Source organism: Pantherophis guttatus, chromosome 2 (genome assembly GCF_059756535.1).
Source record: "Pantherophis guttatus breed Tessera chromosome 2, ASM5975653v1, whole genome shotgun sequence".
Taxonomy (NCBI): domain Eukaryota; kingdom Metazoa; phylum Chordata; class Lepidosauria; order Squamata; family Colubridae; genus Pantherophis; species Pantherophis guttatus.
Genome location: NC_142064.1, coordinates 64270283 through 64288819, shown reverse-complemented (window position 1 = coordinate 64288819; position 18537 = coordinate 64270283). Strand labels below are relative to the sequence as shown.

Genomic DNA, 18537 nt, shown 5'->3' with positions numbered 1-18537 from the left:
GGCCTCAATGTTCCGGCAAAGAGGAGACGTATATTAACTAAAATTGTGAAAACCAATGTGGATATTGTCTGTATACAAGAAACGCACATTAAATTGTCACATGCTAACTTACTGAAATGTCCTAAAGCAGGGAAATTGTTTGTAGCAGCCTCAGAAGAGAGAAAAAGAGGCGTTGCAATGTATGTAAAGGAGTATCTCTTCCCAAAACAACTCTTCGCAGATGAAGAGGGACGAATATTAATGTTAGAGGTGGAAATATCTCAGAGTAAAGTCTTACTGATAGGAATTTATGCCCCAAATACTAAACATAAATTGTTCTTCCGGAAAATACAAAGAGAAATCCGTGATTTGGACTATGAGCAGATATGTCTTCTGGGCGATTTCAATGCAGTGGTTAATAGGGTACAGGATTATAAAGCAGGGGAAAATCAAAAACGAAAAGGAGGACAAGATAGGATAATCTTACCAGTCATTTGCAATGAAATGAGAGAGGAATTAGGACTGAAAGATACATGGCGTGAGCATAATCCAACCAAAGAACAATTTACTTATTATTCATCTAGACACAAATCGTGGTCCAGGTTGGACATGATTTGGTTGACACAAGAATTTAACTCTCTAGTAACAGAGATTAGAATTATGCCGAATGACTGGGCAGATCATAATCCGGTACTAGTTACATTAAAGAAGGAGGAGAAAAATAGAAGGAGGTGGATGATGAGGTCAGAGATTTTAAAAGAGACTGAGTTCATACAGAAGCTTAAAATAGAAATTACCTCTGTTTTTTCAAGAGAATAAAACACCGGGAATGCCACTTCAAACAATATGGGATACCGCCAAAGCCTTTATAAGAGGGATTAGTATCAAATATATGGCCAATAAACATAAAAAAGAAGAACAAGAAAGAGGTGAACTAATAAGTAAACTAATAAAGGCTGAGGAACAATTACAAGATAACCCACTCTCTGCAGGGGCAAAAGAACAAATAATATTACTAAGACATCAGCTTAATCTCCTGGAATTGGATAAATTGAAAGATAAGATAATGAGAGCAAAACAAAAACACTTTGAGTCAGCTAATAAATTAGGAAGATGGCTGACATTCAGATTAAAAAAAGAAAAACAGAGTAGACGAATAGACCAATTGGAAGACAAGGAAGGGAATCTTTTAAAAGATAAAAAAGGAAAGGAAAAAATTGCAGTGGATTTCTATAAAGAATTGTATAAAAGGGAGGAGATCTCACTAGGTGCAATAAAAAATTACATAGAGAATTCAGATTTACCCAAGATACCTAATTTAACGAAAGAGATACTAGTGGAGGAAATTACCTTAATGGAGGTTGAAAAAGCAGTAAAGAAACAGGGGAATCTAAAAACGCCTGGCACTGATGGACTTCCAGCAGAACTATACAAAACAATGTTTGAGGTTATGGGAGAGCATATGAAGGATCTATTTAATGAAGTAGTCAGAAAAGCGGAAATTCCCCATTCATGGAGAGAGGCAAATATTAGCTTGATTCCTAAGGAAGATCCTCCCCCATCAGATATAAAAAATTATAGACCAATTTCCCTTTTGAATTCAGATTATAAAATTTTCACCACAATTTTGGCAAATAGATTAAAAGGATTTTTGAATGAATTCATACATATGGACCAAAATGGATTCTTACTATCACGACAATTACAGGATAATATAAGATTTATGTTAAATATATTGGAGTACTATGAAGAACGCCCAGGCAAACAAGTTGCATTAGTTTTTATAGACGCCATGAAGGCATTTGATAGAGTTAATTGGGATTTTATAATAGTGCAACTAGAATATATGGGATTTGGGCAGAGGTTTATAAATGCGATTAAAGCTATTTATTCTAAACAAATGGCCAGATTACTGATAAATGGGGACTTGACGGAAGAATTTGTTATTGGCAAGGGTACAAGACAGGGATGTCCCCTATCCCCTTTAGTTTTTATTTTGTCATTAGAAACCCTATTACGTAAAATAAGGAGAGAAGAAAAAATTAAAGGCCTTAGAATTGGACAACAGGTATATAAATCCCAGGCTTTTGCGGATGATATGGTTTTCATTTTGGAAGAGCCCATAGAATCCTGTTTATACTTATTAGAGAAAATCGAAGAATTTGGGGCTGTAGCAGGGTTATTAATTAACAAAAACAAAACAAATATATTAACTAAGAATATCCGAGAAGAATCTAAGAGAGAGCTACAGATGGTAACTGGACTAAAAGTAGTCAATAAAGTTAAATACCTGGGAATCTGGCTAACTAATAGATGTTCGAGTATACAGGAGGACAACTACAATAAATTATTAATTCAAATTAAAAAAGACCTGGATAGATGGAGTAAAATACAACTCTCATTACTAGGGCGAGTTACAACAGTGAAATCTTATGTTTTACCAAAGTTCAATTTTCTATTTCAGACTGCACCAGTGAGCTTATCTAAGAAATTTTTTATATAGTTGAATCAAATAATATCGAAATTTGTTTGGCAGGGGAAGAAACCACGGATTAAAAGATGATGCAAGAAGTAAGGGAAAGAGGAGGCTTAGGACTACCATGTTGGGAGAACTATTATTCAGCTGCTTTATTAACTTGGGTAAAAGAATGGATCACCCTATCTAACAATTGGCTCCTTAAGATAGAAGGGTTTGATATACAACAGGGTTGGCATAAAGCACTTTGGCGTGAGAATATCCCACAGAGTAAATGGTTTACCTGACACTATTTAAGAAAGATCTTAATCCAAAATTGGGAAAAAGTCAGTAAAAAGTATTATATCAAAACGCCCTGTTGGTTAGCACCTCTAGAAGCAGTGACATATCCTAATTTATATAATGTGGCTAAAAAATTAACATATAAAGACATTGTGCCTAACAACTGGAACTGCTTTAACTACAAATTTAATGGATGTAACTACATCAGCGTAGTCATATGACGTGCTTTATGACTCCATTGCTTAGTGATGGAATTCCTGGTCCTAATTACTATTGTTAGTGTTTACTTTCCTAAGGCATACTTAACTCATCTTTAAGTACCTAACCATCAGAGGGCCTTTACTCTGGCACACTCACCCCTCATTTGTTCTTGAAGGTACAAGATCCCTACCCAGAGACAAGGCCCTTGACTCTGGATATGCAGAAACTACAGAACATGCACTTTTCTACTGCCTATTCACCATTACTGCATAAAAAACCAGGAGACACAGAACAATTTTACACCTCCCTGCAGCTCTCGGATACCAATCCTGTCCCAATATAATGTTGCCAAGTTCTGCACAGCCACACATAAAATTAATTAAATAACCCGTGCCACAAACCAGTTTTATTATCTAGCTTTTTGTTATAGTGCTTTATATTATTTTGTTTCCTGTGTTCCCCTACGTCCATTTATTGCTCCTACCTCTCCATTTAGGACTTATTTTCATATTTTAGCTTTTTATAGATAGTTTTATTGCATTTAATATTTTAGTGTATTCCATTCTCCTCCTTTGACCTTAATAAAGATTTGATTTGATTTCTTAACCCAGCGCTGTGGTCCAAAACCTCTACAGGTATTCCTTGTTTTATGACTGTAATGTAGCTTGTCTATTGCAGTCCTAAGTCATGACAGTTGTAAAATGGGTTATCCATGTAACTGACCTATTTTATGTCGGTCATTAAGCAAGCTCATTGTTTGCTATGAGCCAATTTTTCCCCAAAACCAGAAGTAAATGCTAGGTTTTGGCAGAAATGCCATAAAACAATTGTGTAACCGTGGGAGGCTGCAAACAGCCATAAATGCGAGCCAGTTGCTGAGTGCCCAAAATGCAGCCATGTGAATGCAGTGTGTGTGTGAGAGAGAGAGCGCGATCATTGGAATTGTGTCGTAAATACCCCCAGGGAGTCATTGTAACAATGGTTACTAAGCGACTTTATCCACTTATCATGCCTAATAACCAAGCCATCCACATAGAATCTGCTTCACAGCCAGAGTCCAACTTGGAATAAAGGTAAATGACTTTATCCAACAGGTATCCAACGGCACAGCAACCTTGCAGATGAATCTTCAACCCTGGGTTTTCTAAAACTACTGGCATTTCACCACCTTATATCATGATATATGATCCACACACCGGAACCCACTTCGTGATGATTGAAAATTTCTGCATATCTGCCAAAACAAAGTAACTTGAGACACTTTTGTCTTATTCTTTGCTTGCTTACTACAATAATATGTTATCCCACCCAGAAAAATATACTGCAAGTCAAAACTTCACAATTTAATACATGGTGAATTTGTGCTTTATTACCTCCAACAGAAAGTGGGTTGCTCAAAATAATGGCCTACAGCAAGAATGTCATGGCTGTGACTTTTAATTAGAGTGACAGGAGATAAAGAGACTGGAAATACCAGTTACGATACGTTGTTTTGAAAAAAAAAGGAAACAGGTTATGTGGGTAGAGATAAAAGGGAAAAGGCAGCACTATGTTAACTGAGCCAAGTCGACAATTATGGTTTGTTGTTCACATAAATCCAGTAATCCAGAACCAGAAAGTTTTGGTCTTAATTCCACGGGTGGCCTGCTATTGGAAAGAAATGACGTTTTTTTCTAACCTTTTGTTCCAGTATTAACAGCTGTAATAATTGTTACAAAGATTATTATATCACAGGGTAGATGGAGAATCACAAATGTTACAACTTGTAGTCATAAAGCTACAGCTTTGAAGATGAAATGTTGCTTTTCTGTTACTGTAGAATGCTGAGATTGTTCAACTCTTTCAAAGATAGCTACCAAAGTTATGTTCAAAGCATTGCAGACTTAGAGACTTACATAAAGTGTGCCCTCTTGTGGTGGAATTATTAGCAAAACATTGTTACTTGATGTATCTCAATGCGGGCATGTTGTTTGAAGATTAGAAACATTCTGAATATGCTTAAAATTATCACGCATTTCCATGATATATTTTATTATGCCATCCGACAAGTTCTTCATATCTGAAAGTATAGCAAGCATTAAACAAGTTTAATGTTTTGAGAAAAGTTCAGAATGGGAGACCTGTGACCCCCCCAACAACTTGCCATTTGAGTAACATCTAGAGGTAATGTTCCTCAACACTGACTCCGCAAATGAACTGTAAATTAATGAAACCTACAAATTCCAAACCATTAGTCCAAAAATTTGGGGGGAGGGGGGGAATTCTCTGTATGAGACAAACCTGCTAATGATGATTCATTTAACATATTGCATTCTACTGCAATATGATTTACTTTCCATGTGGGGGAAACTTGGTTTACTTAGTAAACATGGATAAATGTTTATTGATATATGAATCCAATCTTGTACATGTATATATTATTGGATATCATTTACGCTGATGATTGACAGAATATATGGAAAGTGTTGTGGTAGTATCTGTACTATGAAATATTAGTGTTTCATTAAATAAATTACAATTGTGTTATTAAAAATTGGAGTGGAGACATCAATGAAAAAATATACAACTGAAGAAGATATGTTAAAGGTCAGTAATTGTTTTAGCCTTTTTTTAACTTTTCATCTATCTTTATATTAAGAGTTCAAGATCTACAAAAATGATGTAAAGACAAAAGTCTCCTTTTTCTCTCTAAACCAAATTACAACAGCAAAAACCATGTAGTTGACGTCACATCTAACAGTCTCTGTGTAACTGGGGACTCCCCCTTGCAGTCAAGGGTGTCTCTAAGACAGTGAAGTAGAATGGTTCTTTCCCTCAAGTCCTGAGCACAACAATAAGTATAGAAATTTATTTCCAGGATATGGCTCCATACTTTAATTCTCATACCTTGTTTTAAAGAAAAGATTAATAATTGATCTGAAAAAACAGAGATAGAGCCAGAGAGGGCTAGATGGACAAATAATTTGATCTAAAGCAAGTAGTTTTGTTTTTCACAGTTCCAGCATCTTCCAGCTCAATTCATATGAAAGGTCGGCTAGGAAATCTATTACTGACCCAGTAATATTTGTTTAGAGCAAAGAATGCAGCTTGAGACCTTAGGACTAAATATGATCTCCCAAAATGTACTACCATAGAGTAATCTTTAATGTGGCATGAAAGAAAAACAAATGATTGGTGTTTATCACAGTAATAGTTAAAACTCAATATAACGATAAATCTATTAAAATATAACTTAGTTAACATTAGAAATCCAGCAAAAATCCAGATAAGATGATTTGAGAAATTGTAAAATGTTCAAATCTGTGAAGGAAGCTTCTATTGCAATATTGTTTCAGATAATACTTCATTTCCAGAAAGAGCATCCTAAATGCAAATTACTTGGACTAGGAGAGAGGGAAGCTGAATAAGATGATCTCAGCTTTAATACTGTAGTCTGAATTTCTTTATCAGGATAAAATGACTTTAAATTGTTGCTCACAAAGAAGTTTAATTTATTTATTACCTGTGCACAAGAGAAATAACTACCAATAAAAACCCAAAAGATATACAGTATTTTTACATGGTGGTTAAAAGTAATTAGAGTATCACATGACAGGGTCAGTGAAAATATGCGTCAATTACAAATCATAATGCAAGTTAGAATCTCAAGGGGATAAAGTTGAGAAGCTTTAGCCAAAAGCAGTCTCAGATCAAATGTGCTCCTCCAATCAGCACAAAGATGAGGGTAATTACAATCAATCCTTGTGAATATTGAGACAATGTTACAATATAATTCTGTACATTTATCAAGATCAGATCAGCAATCTCAGTATTTTAAAAGACTCTGCCAAAGCACTTTTATCAAGAGAAGCTCGCTAAAGATGCTGTAAGATTCTATTACATTGGAGATGTCTTGCACATTTCATTTATTCTGGGCTCTGAGATATTTTATATTATTATTGCAATGAAAAAAATCTGCTTGGAAAAAAAACCCTTTTTCCAAATGTATATACTTTGTAGAGATAAAAGAGCAAGAATAATAGCTAAATCAAGTGGTATAAATCTTGCAGCATTTTGCTAGTAAGAGAGACATGCCAAGTCACAATAAGCAATATGTACCCATAAATCATAGCTTCAATTAGTTTCCTCTTTAATTTGTATTCTACATAAATTACTATCAAAGGCTAATGTTTAAAGAAGCAACTAAATTGGACAGTTGAAGGTCAGATAAAACCTGGTCACTCAACTGTGGAAACGGATTTCCTTTTTAAAAAAAAATCACAATAAATGCAGAATGAAGAAGTGTTTGATGCATGCAACAACCAAGTGAAAAGCATTGATTCCCACTGTTCGAAGAAAACTACTGCACTCCACCTTAAATGCATCAGACTGGGCTTAGTTAGAACAAGACAATTCCCAAGAGTCAGAATGAAATAAAGCTGGTAATTTTAAAGATTTAAGAGCTGTTATCAAAAATAAATTACATTTGTCAAGTTTCAGAAACGTTGCTATGATGGCTGGGAACCCAGTAGCCTTTCAATGGCTGCATTGATGTCACCTCCTGTTGCTATTAGAGCTTGTAAATTGGCTTCACGGTTCAAAAAGCCCATTGCGCTGAGCTGCTCCAGTTGCTGCTGAAATCTGACTTCAGGATTTTGTAGTTGCTAAACAGAAATAAATAAAAACTTTTAATATTTTTATTCTTTTCCATTCAATGCACTTTGGGGAAAAAATGAATCATAAAATTAATTTCAATCACTCTTTTGTAATCAAATATCCTATTATTTCCCAAAACATGTAATGATGTGAAGCAGAATACAGTAATACAGAAGTAAAATCTTATAGATTCAAATGATTTCTATCCTGAGAACATGGGTAATAATAACATAATAAGAAATGGATAATAAGAATTCCCACAAAAAGTTCATAAAGAACTTGCACTGTGTCCTAGAGCTGATTTTTTAAAAAATCTGCCAGATTCCAATTATCCCTCAGGCCTGATGCACATGCCCTAATTATGTGGGGCTTTAAAAATATATCATAAGGGAGCCTAGTCCAAGTTAGGTAACACAATTTACAAGTTATATTGGCTAGCATGAACATCATGCTAAAAGGATAAATTAGAAAGGATAAATTACAGCTTGAATCTAAAGACACAACAATTACTTTGTTTCAGTGACTAGTAGGTAAAGCCAGCCACCTCATCCAAGGATAAATATTAATTTGGAAAAAGTCTCTGAATACATATATAATGGCTCGGTTAAACATTTAAACCAAATCTGGAGCAATGGGCCTGTATGCACCTCAATGACTTGGGAATCAAAGCTGTACCACCATTGCTTTGCTCTCTGCTTCTCTAATTCCTCCCTAAATCAGAGGCTGGTCAACTCTTTTACCTGAGCATTTGCTCCAGCAAGGGCCTGTAACATCTGCTGAACAAACTGCTGGTGTCCAGTTTCACCTGTTCCTGAAGCTGGGTTTGTATTTTCATTTGCAACTGAAGTGGGCACTGCTGTTGCGGTAGGAATAGCAGTATTCCCTAATCCAGCACTTCCTAAACCAGAATTTCCTAGTCCAGCTATACCAGTATTAAATCTGCATGAAAAGAAACATGGAAACAAATTATTTATACAGTGAATGCTAAGAATCATACATAGAAATGCAAGTAGCCAATATATTCAAGATGGACACGAAAATGTATAGGGAAAACCACAAATTGTACAAATAAAATTATTGCCCAAACTTACCCAGGTATAAGGCCTGGAGCTTCTGTTGCTAGAGTTTGTAAACCTTGCTGAATCTGTAGCAAAGCCTGCATTGCTCTAGGGTTTGACATTGCAGATAAAGTATCAGGGTTCTGCATCTATGAGAATGAAAAAATGTTCATTTGAGAATGATTGAGAATGTCTCCCTTCAAAACTGTATTGCTCCAGTTCTCCAAGCTCAAAATCTTAATGAAGAATTGAGCTTTCAATAATGCAGGCAAATGTTATTTATCTCATGCCATGAAGAAAGAGAAGTACATGGTGTAGACTTCCAGGGAAGAAATGGCAGAGCGAAGATAGCTCTGCAAAAAGCAGAGCCAATAACTGCAGCAGAACGAAGGGCCAAAGAGCAGACCAATGATCCAAGGTCACCCACAAGCGCTCCAGACAGCTGCTCCCAGTGAGGCAGCTCATCTCCGATTTGTTTAAATCTCTGGTAGGTAAGGGAATAGCCATCTTGCTCAAACCATGATCAGTGCCTTCAAAAGGACACTGGGTTTGCATACAGACAATCCCCCGATTAAGAACAAGTTCCATTCCTAACTCTGTCTTTAACTTGAATTTGTACGTAAGTTGGAACTGGTAGTTACGTACTGCCTATTACTAAAAATGGCAGATGGCATTTTCCTTCCTTGAGCAGACAAACTGCTGAAACTGCACAATGTTTTTATTAACCTCTGAAAATGAGCTGTGTATTAAAAATATGTGGCTTCAGCGGCTTGTCAGCTCAAAGACAGACATTGGCATTTGCCACTTTTAATAATAGGCAGCCTGTTCATAAGTACAGGTTGTCCATAAATTGGCCATTCTTAACCTGGAGATTGCCTGTACTTCCTTTTCTAATCACTTTTGGAAATTGCTTATCAATTGTGCTTATCAAAGGTGCATTTCCTTCAATACTTTCTAAATAAGTTTTAAATACAATTTTAAGAACTTACACGTTTGGCAATATGCATACAAAGGAGAAAGAAATATTTCATTATGCAAATTGTACCACTAAAGTGCAATAAAAGTCTTCAAAAATGGGCAACCTTCTGAGAGCTTGAGGACAACATTGGATGTAGCAATGATTTAAGGAGAGGTAATTACTTTCTTAGCTTTAGGAAAAGACTTTTTAAAGCTATAGGTAAGCCTATCATTGGACTTACATTACAGTTTTCATGCATTTTGTGGCTGAAACTGGTGAAAACTATTTACAAGAATTTTCAGCAGTGCAGATCAGAAGACTTTCTAAAGGACTCACAAAAAAGCAACTTGTAAGAATACACAAGACACCTATTCCTGCACAACAGGAAAGTTCAAAAGGATGAATTACCCCTTTTCTTAAATACCAGAGGTGATCAGATTGTAGATCAATGATCTGTGAAAAGTTTCATCTAAATAGAGTAACATTTTTAATATGATTATCATGTGCACTGTTAACCTTTTGACTTACTTGTTGAAGGAAAGTTGGAATTTGTTGTCTCATTTGTTCTTGAAGCTGTGGATTCCCAGCAAACAAAGGGTTGTTCAGCATCATCTGTAGGGATAAACAGACATTTTATCATAAAACACTAAAATAAAAATAAAATAAAATAAAATAAAATAAAAATAAAAATAAAATAAAATAAAATAAAATAAAATAAAATAAAATAAAATAATATAATATAAAACAAAACCCAACCCAGCCCTCAGGTAAGCTTCCACTTAGCAAATATACAGTATACTGAAGCCATATCTTTCATGTTCCTTACCTGGTAAAGCCAGAGGCACAGACACATACAGGTAGTCCTTGGTTTATGATCAATTATTTAGTGACCATTTGAAATTATGACCCACCTCCCCATGGCTACTTATGACCCAGATTTGAAGTTACTGTGCCCCCCATAGTCACATTATTATATTTTGGGAACTTGGCAACTGGCTTTATAGCTATTTGCAGTGTCCCAAGGTCATGTGATTGCAAGTTACAGATTTTACTGGAAACCAGCATTAACGTCTGATTTCCTATGAAAAGGCCCATTGTAGACAATGGATTTGCTTGATGACCATGGTGTTTGCTTAATAACTGCAGTGATCCACTTAATGACCACTACAAAATGGGATGTAAAATCAGGCGCAGTCATGTATGATCGGCATGACCAGCACAACTTACAACTGTAATTTCAGGCTTAATTATACTTGTAAATTAAGGACTATTGTTAAGCAAAGCAATATTTATACATATTATAGACAATAGCTGAGTTTATCATGGTAATATGATTTGCAATGTGTAAATCCAGTGTGTAGCTTGTAAACTATGGTTAATTGGTCAGTATTTTATATGAACCTGTTTTTCAAACAAAAATTAAAATAAATCACAACTCAACAGAATGAAAGATTCAAACAACTGGCAGGAATAAAGCTTCTATACTCTTACTTAATTCATCCCTACCCACTCCATTCCACAGGTTATTATGCCTACTTACTGTCTCATCTTTCAAACTACCACACCTCCTTTCATCATTCACCATTGTGTCCCTTAACCTATTAATTAGTTCAATTTCTTTTTATCCTCTTCACTGAGCACAAATGTTTATATATCTCCATCTGATTTTTCCACTTGAACATCCTTTTGCCAGTCATTTTGTTTAAGCCTACTTTGGTATCATCCCTTCAAATTTTAAGTTTTTATCCTATTGATAAATGTGCTAGGAAAAGCTTGTTTTTACCCCAATGGTAAAAGTCTGTATAGTCCATTACTAGTAAGTGTGTACAAGGCAAATTGATAAAATATACCCTGCCTAAGAAAAAGGGGATTCTTAGCATAGCCCCCCCCCCCCCCATGTGTCTTATTCCTTAGTTCTTGAAAACACATCCTATAAAGGGCCTACAAATGTCACAGAAGAACCAGCACCAATCATTAGGCCTCCTCTGACTTCTCAGAGATTTAATTCAGGCAGTTCAAAATTGTATTAGCATGTTATAATATTTAGTAAAGCAGTATTTACAAAACTACAAGTACAGCTAAAAGGAAGCACTTGGCACTGGAGGTGATAGAAGCAAAGGTACATTTGAATTTCACTGGATGTCTTGAAAGGTCTTTGAAAGATCAAACAAAAATAAAAACAATTTAAAAGCACGTCAGAAGTGATTGTGGCTGGAAACAATGAAGTCAAAATGGTCATTACAACTTTTGTAGAAGTCAGGAGAAAATATTGGGTATTTTAATTACTATGACCTGGATTGCCATTTATATCTAAATGAAATGTAATATAATAGATTAATAGATGTCTACATTTTACTAGTTGTGGGAAAGACCACAGGTGAATTCTAATTCAGCATGGATTTTTGTCAAGGATTTACCTGGGCTGCAAGATCGGGATTCTGGCTCAGTGACTGCATCATGCTTCTCATGTAAGGCGCAGACAACATGTTCTGCATCAACTGCGGGTTTTCTGTAATTTGCTGCAACAAGCTCTGCATGCCAGGTGTGTTGAACATACCAGCTTGAAAGGGGAAAACAAAGTTTCAACAACACAGTGCCATGGCATCATCTCTCTCTCTCTGACTCTCTGCATCTATTCAATGCAATTATTTTCATCACCCAGGACCAAACAAACATGTAATCCAACAGTCAAAATAAACTAAGAAATATCATGTATATACAGATTTTCAGTCATCCAGGTCATGGTTGTCCCAAAGGTGCTTTTTCAAGAGGCAACTGGACTTTCTGTTTTTTCATTGAAAACATTTTGCTTCTCATCCAAGAAACTTCTTCAGCTTTGAAGGAGCTTCTTGGATGAGAAGTGAAACGTCTTCAAAGAAAAACCAGGAAGTCCAGTTGTCTCTTGAAAAAGCACCTTTGGATAAGACATATCATGTTCTATAATAATCAATAACCAGTATTTAATTTGCAATCCAAATTCATTTAACGCTCAACTGAATTTAGAATAGGACTAACATGCATGCCTTTCTGGATAGGTAATTTGTTATTTGAGCAATGACCTAGTGCCACAGTGGTTAGAATGCAATATTGAGGGCTAATTCTGCCGACTGCTTGCAGTTTGGCAGTACGATTCTCACTGGGTTAAAGTTGACTCAGTCTTCCATCTTTCCGAGGTCGGTAAAATGAGGACCCAGATTGTTGGGGACAATATGCTGACTCTGTAAACCACTTGGAAACGGCTGTAAAGCACTGTGAAGGGGTATATAAGTCTAAGTGCTAAGTGCTATCAAGAAAATCAAGTAAGTTGCTATATGACAAACATACCTCCTAGCCCAGGCCCCAAATTTGGCACTGCTGAACTTTGTCCTGTGCTTCCAGTGCTGCTGCTTCCAACACTACTGCCTCCTCCAGTATCTCCACTGTTGCTACTGCTGCTGTTTGGGGAGCTCTGTGTGGTAGTTTGAGGAGCCCAAGGATTTGGTAAAGGGTCTCGGTTTTCTGTGCGAGATGGCTGGCTGTCCCCACCTGATGAATTGCTTACTAATGAAGCAAACGGATTGCCCCCAAACTATAAAAAAATTAAGAAAGAAACAGATTTACCCAGCAGGGAAAATACCCAATTCCTCTGGAAACAGAATGGTCCACTAAACTTGCAGAACCACAGTAACCCAATTGATCCACGGATGGCTTCACCCAAACAACCTATTCAAAACTGCCATCTACGATTTTCAATTAAGACTCATCAGATGAGAGTTGAAGGTTTTCTGCTTGTTAGAGATCTTCTGGGAATGTTTGGCTTATATATGAAAGCAAACAGGAGTGTACAGAAAGCCTCCTAGCCAGAGAGTAGCAAAGTTATGCCCATGAGGTGCCAACATGTCTATGATTCCCCACCCAAGATGATGTCCACAGAACCCTGAAGTTTAAATCAACTTTATTATTTAATTAAAAATGGTCACTATATTACAAGATCATCAAATCTCATGGGATTTCATTGTTCTCATCTCAATCAAGACAATAATATTGCATTACATATACTTTTGATGTTTTTATCATTACATGAAATCCTTAGAGTTTCTTGAAAACTCACAATATAGCTGCAAGTTTTAAATATTTACTTTCAACCTTACTTTTCGATTGTTGCTATTATTTTGCACAATTGCACAATACTGTCCCCAAAAGTTTCTACGTTAAGTAGAATATCTGAACAAAATGTTTTAGAGCAATAGTATGAAATAACCTTATAAATTGTTTGAAAGAATTTAAGACAAGGGTTTTGATTTTTTAATTAAGCAGCATATTACGTTCACCAATTCATCATATCTTCAAGGGAAAAAAGTAAAATACAAGCTAGATATTCATCACTAAACATTTCTTATCTTAAGCACCATTACAGGGGTTTCTGCAAAAAAAGTTTCTCAACAACTAAAGCATCACATGCTAGGTACCGTATTTTTCAGTGTATAAGACACCCCCTCCCCCAAAAATGGGTGGAAATGTCGGTGCATCTTATAGAGTGAATGTTGCTGAAGCCCCGCCCACCCTTTGGCCTTTGCCGCCCAGCAATTTGCCTCCTTGCAGCAAACAGCCTAGTCAGCTTCAGCACAGCCTAATTTAGCCCGATTGGCAGTTAGATCTGCCTACCGGAATACCACCTATCAGCTGTTCCAGGCTGCAGGGATCGCCACTACCCATGCCGCCGATTGCCACTTCCGCGTGCTCCATTTTCAGTCTTCACACGCCCCATTTTCGGCCCGTTCCAGGCGGTAGGGATAGGTGGCACCGGCAGCAATCCCCCGCAGCCTGGAACAGCTGATAGGCGGTATTCTGGGAGGCTGATCCAACTGCCAATCAGCTGTTTGTGCTAAATCAGGCTGTGCTGACGCTGCAAAGAGGCAAATTGCTAGGAGGCAGAGGCAGATTTTTTTTGTTTCTTGTTTGCCTCACCAAAAGCTATGTGCATATTATAGTTCGGAGTGTTTTATAGTCTGAAAAATATGGTAATTATGTATCTAATGACACCATAGCCTTTGAAATAGCCTTTCTATTTCCTTATTCTATAGCTTAGCAGGATATGTATACTAAAATTCTAGAAGGCAAGACAAAAGAGCTCAGTTTTCAACCCATCAAATAAAATGAAAATGAAGGATTAAGTTAGACAGTTAATTTTAGCTTAATTAAAGTTCTAGGATTACTCACCTGCTCCTGTGCTGCATTAAGCATTGGCTCCTGTATATCTGTGTACATTCTTCTCAAAGCATTGTAGCCACCAGGTATACTTTCAAGATTACTCAAGGCACGATCCTGATTTCTCATCATTTCTTGCATCATTGCAGGATTTCTAGCAAGTTCCAAAGTCTAAAAAAGTTAAGTAAGCTCTATTAGAAAAGAACAATTCTACCAACGGACACATATATCAGGAGCCAAAGACCATTTTCATGCTTATTTAAACCCTACAAAAGTAGAATAGCTTTGTAATTAAGATTAATTGTGAGAGACTGCTGGAGAGGTTAAGAAAGAATAAGGAGAAGTCTAGAAAGAAACATCTGACAGGGAAGGAGATTTTTGATAGTTGATCTCATAAATGGCATCTCAATCTGAATTGCAAAAAATAAGGAAAATGGAAAACGTTCCTTTTCATATATATTGTGTGTCTGCTTATTCTCAATTCTTTCCTCTCCAATAGATGTAAATACAAACATTAATTCTCTTCTTGCTAATTATCCCAATCACAGGGTGAGCATTCCAAAGAGCAAAGGAATAGGGAAAAGGACTATAAGATTTGCTCTTTTATTCAGCTTCCTTATAAGTTGCATTCTGGAAAACTTTTCCTGCCATTTGGGCTCACCCATTTGTTTCAGATCATATCCTTCTAATGCTGTAAAGCAGGGGTGTCAACTCTAGTTGTCACGGCGGCATCATGTGACGTCTCGCAACTTTTTCCCTTCGCTAAACCAGGTTTGGGCATGGCCAGTGCGTGACGCAGCCAGCCCGCAGCCTGCGAATTTGACAGCCCTGCTGTAAAGCAAAGGAAAGCTGAAGTAAGGCACAGTTGTGGTCATGTGATTTTCACTTAGCAATCACTTCACTTAATGACCAAGTTGCCGATTACAACTGTAGCTGATAAATAAGGCCAATGGAATTAGGGTTATAAATAGCTGTAAATTACTTTCCCAATCACAACACACTGTAAATGCCTACTGCTACAAACAACACTCAAAATTGCTATTGCTGTCCTATCCACATTTGTGCGTTTCCTGAATTACCTGGTTAGCTTTAATGTTACAAAAGATGCTAATACAGAGCAGCTCTTCCTGTGTTCTTATCTCTGGATGCAGGTAATAACAGCATGGGTAATTTATCCTTGAAAGCAGGGATGTTCTTGGCACCATTTAAAAAGGTGCTACTGAACCCTCTTCTCAAGAAGCCATTGTTGGACTAACCATTCTGAATAATTTTTGCCCACTCTCCCAACTTCCCTTTTTGGGGAAGGAAAATCTAGACAATCTATCTCATCCAGGATCCTCTGGAGTTGCAGCACAAACATGGACTGTCCTCTACATGGGCCTACACTTGAAAATATCTGAGAACTGCAGCTGGTGCAGAACTCTGCTATGTAAGCTGAACCAGGTACCAGTTTGCTTCCAGGTCCAATTAAAGGGGTTGGTTATTACCTTTAAAGCCCACTGTGGCATGACCAGGCTACCTGAGAAACGTCTCGTTCAAATTACATCAACTCATCTGACCCACTCAGGCAGAGAAGGAATCCTGTTGATTAAGAAATTTTGATTGGTGGGGTCTAGGAAGACAACCATCTCTGCCATTGCCCCTGCCCTATGGAATATTTTGCCTCTAGAAGTGAGACAAGGCCCCACTCTTCTGACCTTCTGGAAATCATCAAGTTCTGGCTCTGCCAACTGGCATTGGGATCTAAGAATGGCATGCAAATTTGAGGGATTGTGGATTTGAGGGTGCTCCTTCTGCGTTTTTAAAAATTTAACTTTGTTTTTACCTATGTCTCTTTTCTATGCCTTCATGGCTTGAATTTGTAAATTGCCTAGGGCCGTGATGGTGAATCTATGGCACGTGTGCCACAGGTGGCACGCAGAGCCCTTTCTACAGGCACGCCAGCCATCGCCCCAGCCCAGCTCCATCGCACATGTGTGCGCACCTCCTGCCAGGTCTCTGCTGGGCATGCACGGGGACACATGTGAATATGTGGGGGACGTGTGTGCATGCACAGGGATGCTCACATTGCATTTTGGGGGTTTGGGCACCCATGTGTGCATTTGCATGCTTGCGCACACGCTTTGGGCACTCGGCACCAAAAAGGTTAACCATCACTGGCCTAGGGTCACTTAATTGAGATGAGTGCTGTATGAATTTGATAAATAGACTGTATCTTTAAATATGTAAAAGATGTATAGTAAAAATGCAATGGCTATTCACAATATCAAGGGTTAACCAAATAGTCTTTGATTAGGTATGATAAGTGACTAAAATGTGCTCAATCTGAACAAGCTTAAAATATAAATATTCTGTAATTAAGATTGTATTTTGAGATTCCAGGTTATCCACATAACCTCCCATCAAATCTTCTCCAATGGAAGAACTTGAAACAACTTTGAATGTTTGGTGTAAATGCAGATGATTGGCAATATTAAATTAGATTGACCAAAGGTATGAATCATTATAAGCCAACTTTGAGTTCATCTGTATAAATATAAAGCAACAACAAAATGACTATATATAACCATCTAATTCATGATTAATTAATAAATGAACCATACTCTCACTTATATTTTATGTGTTAATTATAAGCTATTAATTTACTGTATATGGTGACAAAGTCATGATCTAATACCTATTATATGATCAAACTGTTAACTTACCTGTCGCATAATATCAGGGTTATTGAGCATATGACTGATTTCTGGATTTCTCTGTATCAGTTGCTGCATTTGAGGATTGGCCATAATTAATTGTCGCATTAGGTCTGGATTTGAAAGCATGCTTTGAACGAAGGGATTCTCCATAATCTGAACCATCATTTCTGGATTGGACATGAGCTGTCGCTGCATTTGACTTTGTAATTCTGAAAAGTTTGAGGTACTTAGACCTAGGCTACTCAGACTTGCAAGTCCTCCAAGACCACCTTCAAGAAACAACAAAAATATTAAATATTGTTTCAGGATTCATTTCTGTATCACTTTTTATTAATAAGGTGTTTGTTTAGTTAAAGGAAGTTTCATGTTATCAAATTTCTTCTCATACTTTGGTTAGTATGCTTTGTTAGCTGTCCAATTTTCTTTTGTGCCATTTTTTGAGATAATTGTGTCCAATACTTTAGGAATACTGTCACTGTCATTTGTACTGAAGCATGTAAAGGAAAAGTCTGATGATAGCATGTGGTTCAGCAAGATTGCTGACATTGTTAAAAGTAGTTGTCTTTTAGGCTGAAAACCAGTTTGTGCCTATATGGTTCTCCCGCTTTTGCTCATAACAAAAAGGTAAGGTATTCCTTAAGGAATTGTTTCTTCTTCTCTTAACAAAAAATAATGATTTACTTTAAAAGTTAGAAAAGCCAAATTATATTCTTGTTTGCACAAGTAAGAGAAACCTGGTAGAATGGAGAACATTTACGTTTTTTTATTTAATGATTTATATAATGAGCCATCTCATAAAAATGCCAGATTCCCAATAACTGTGCTTGTTGGAAACCAACAGTGAAGGTTCCAAATGGTGATCACATGACCGTGTGACATTGCAACATCGTAATTGTAATCTGGTTACCAAGTGCCTGAATGACAATCATGTGACTGCATTGATGCTGCAACTGCCACAATGAGGACCTCTTATAAATTCCCCTTGTTCAGCGCCATTGTTACTTTGAATGGTCACTGAATAATTCTTGGCCCTAATCTATTTAAATTCAGTTTTACATCCAT

The 18537-nt window shown here is 36.8% G+C and overlaps 1 protein-coding gene across 1 annotated transcript in view; it reads right to left on the bottom strand.

Annotated features, from left to right (window-relative positions):
- Nucleotides 1-4287: 4287 nt before the first annotated feature.
- Nucleotides 4288-18537, bottom strand: part of UBQLN1 (ubiquilin 1) — a 28719-nt gene continuing 14469 nt past the window's right edge. Inside the window, exons 4-12 of the mRNA XM_034410165.3 lie at nt 17482-17744; nt 14789-14947; nt 12914-13157; nt 12007-12149; nt 10118-10201; nt 8665-8780; nt 8314-8512; nt 7402-7581; nt 4288-4997 (exon numbers count right to left, since the gene is read on the bottom strand). Coding sequence (XP_034266056.1) covers nt 7426-7581; nt 8314-8512; nt 8665-8780; nt 10118-10201; nt 12007-12149; nt 12914-13157; nt 14789-14947; nt 17482-17744 — 1364 coding nt within the window. The 3' untranslated portion in view covers nt 4288-4997; nt 7402-7425. The remainder of the gene's footprint in view (nt 4998-7401; nt 7582-8313; nt 8513-8664; nt 8781-10117; nt 10202-12006; nt 12150-12913; nt 13158-14788; nt 14948-17481; nt 17745-18537) is intronic.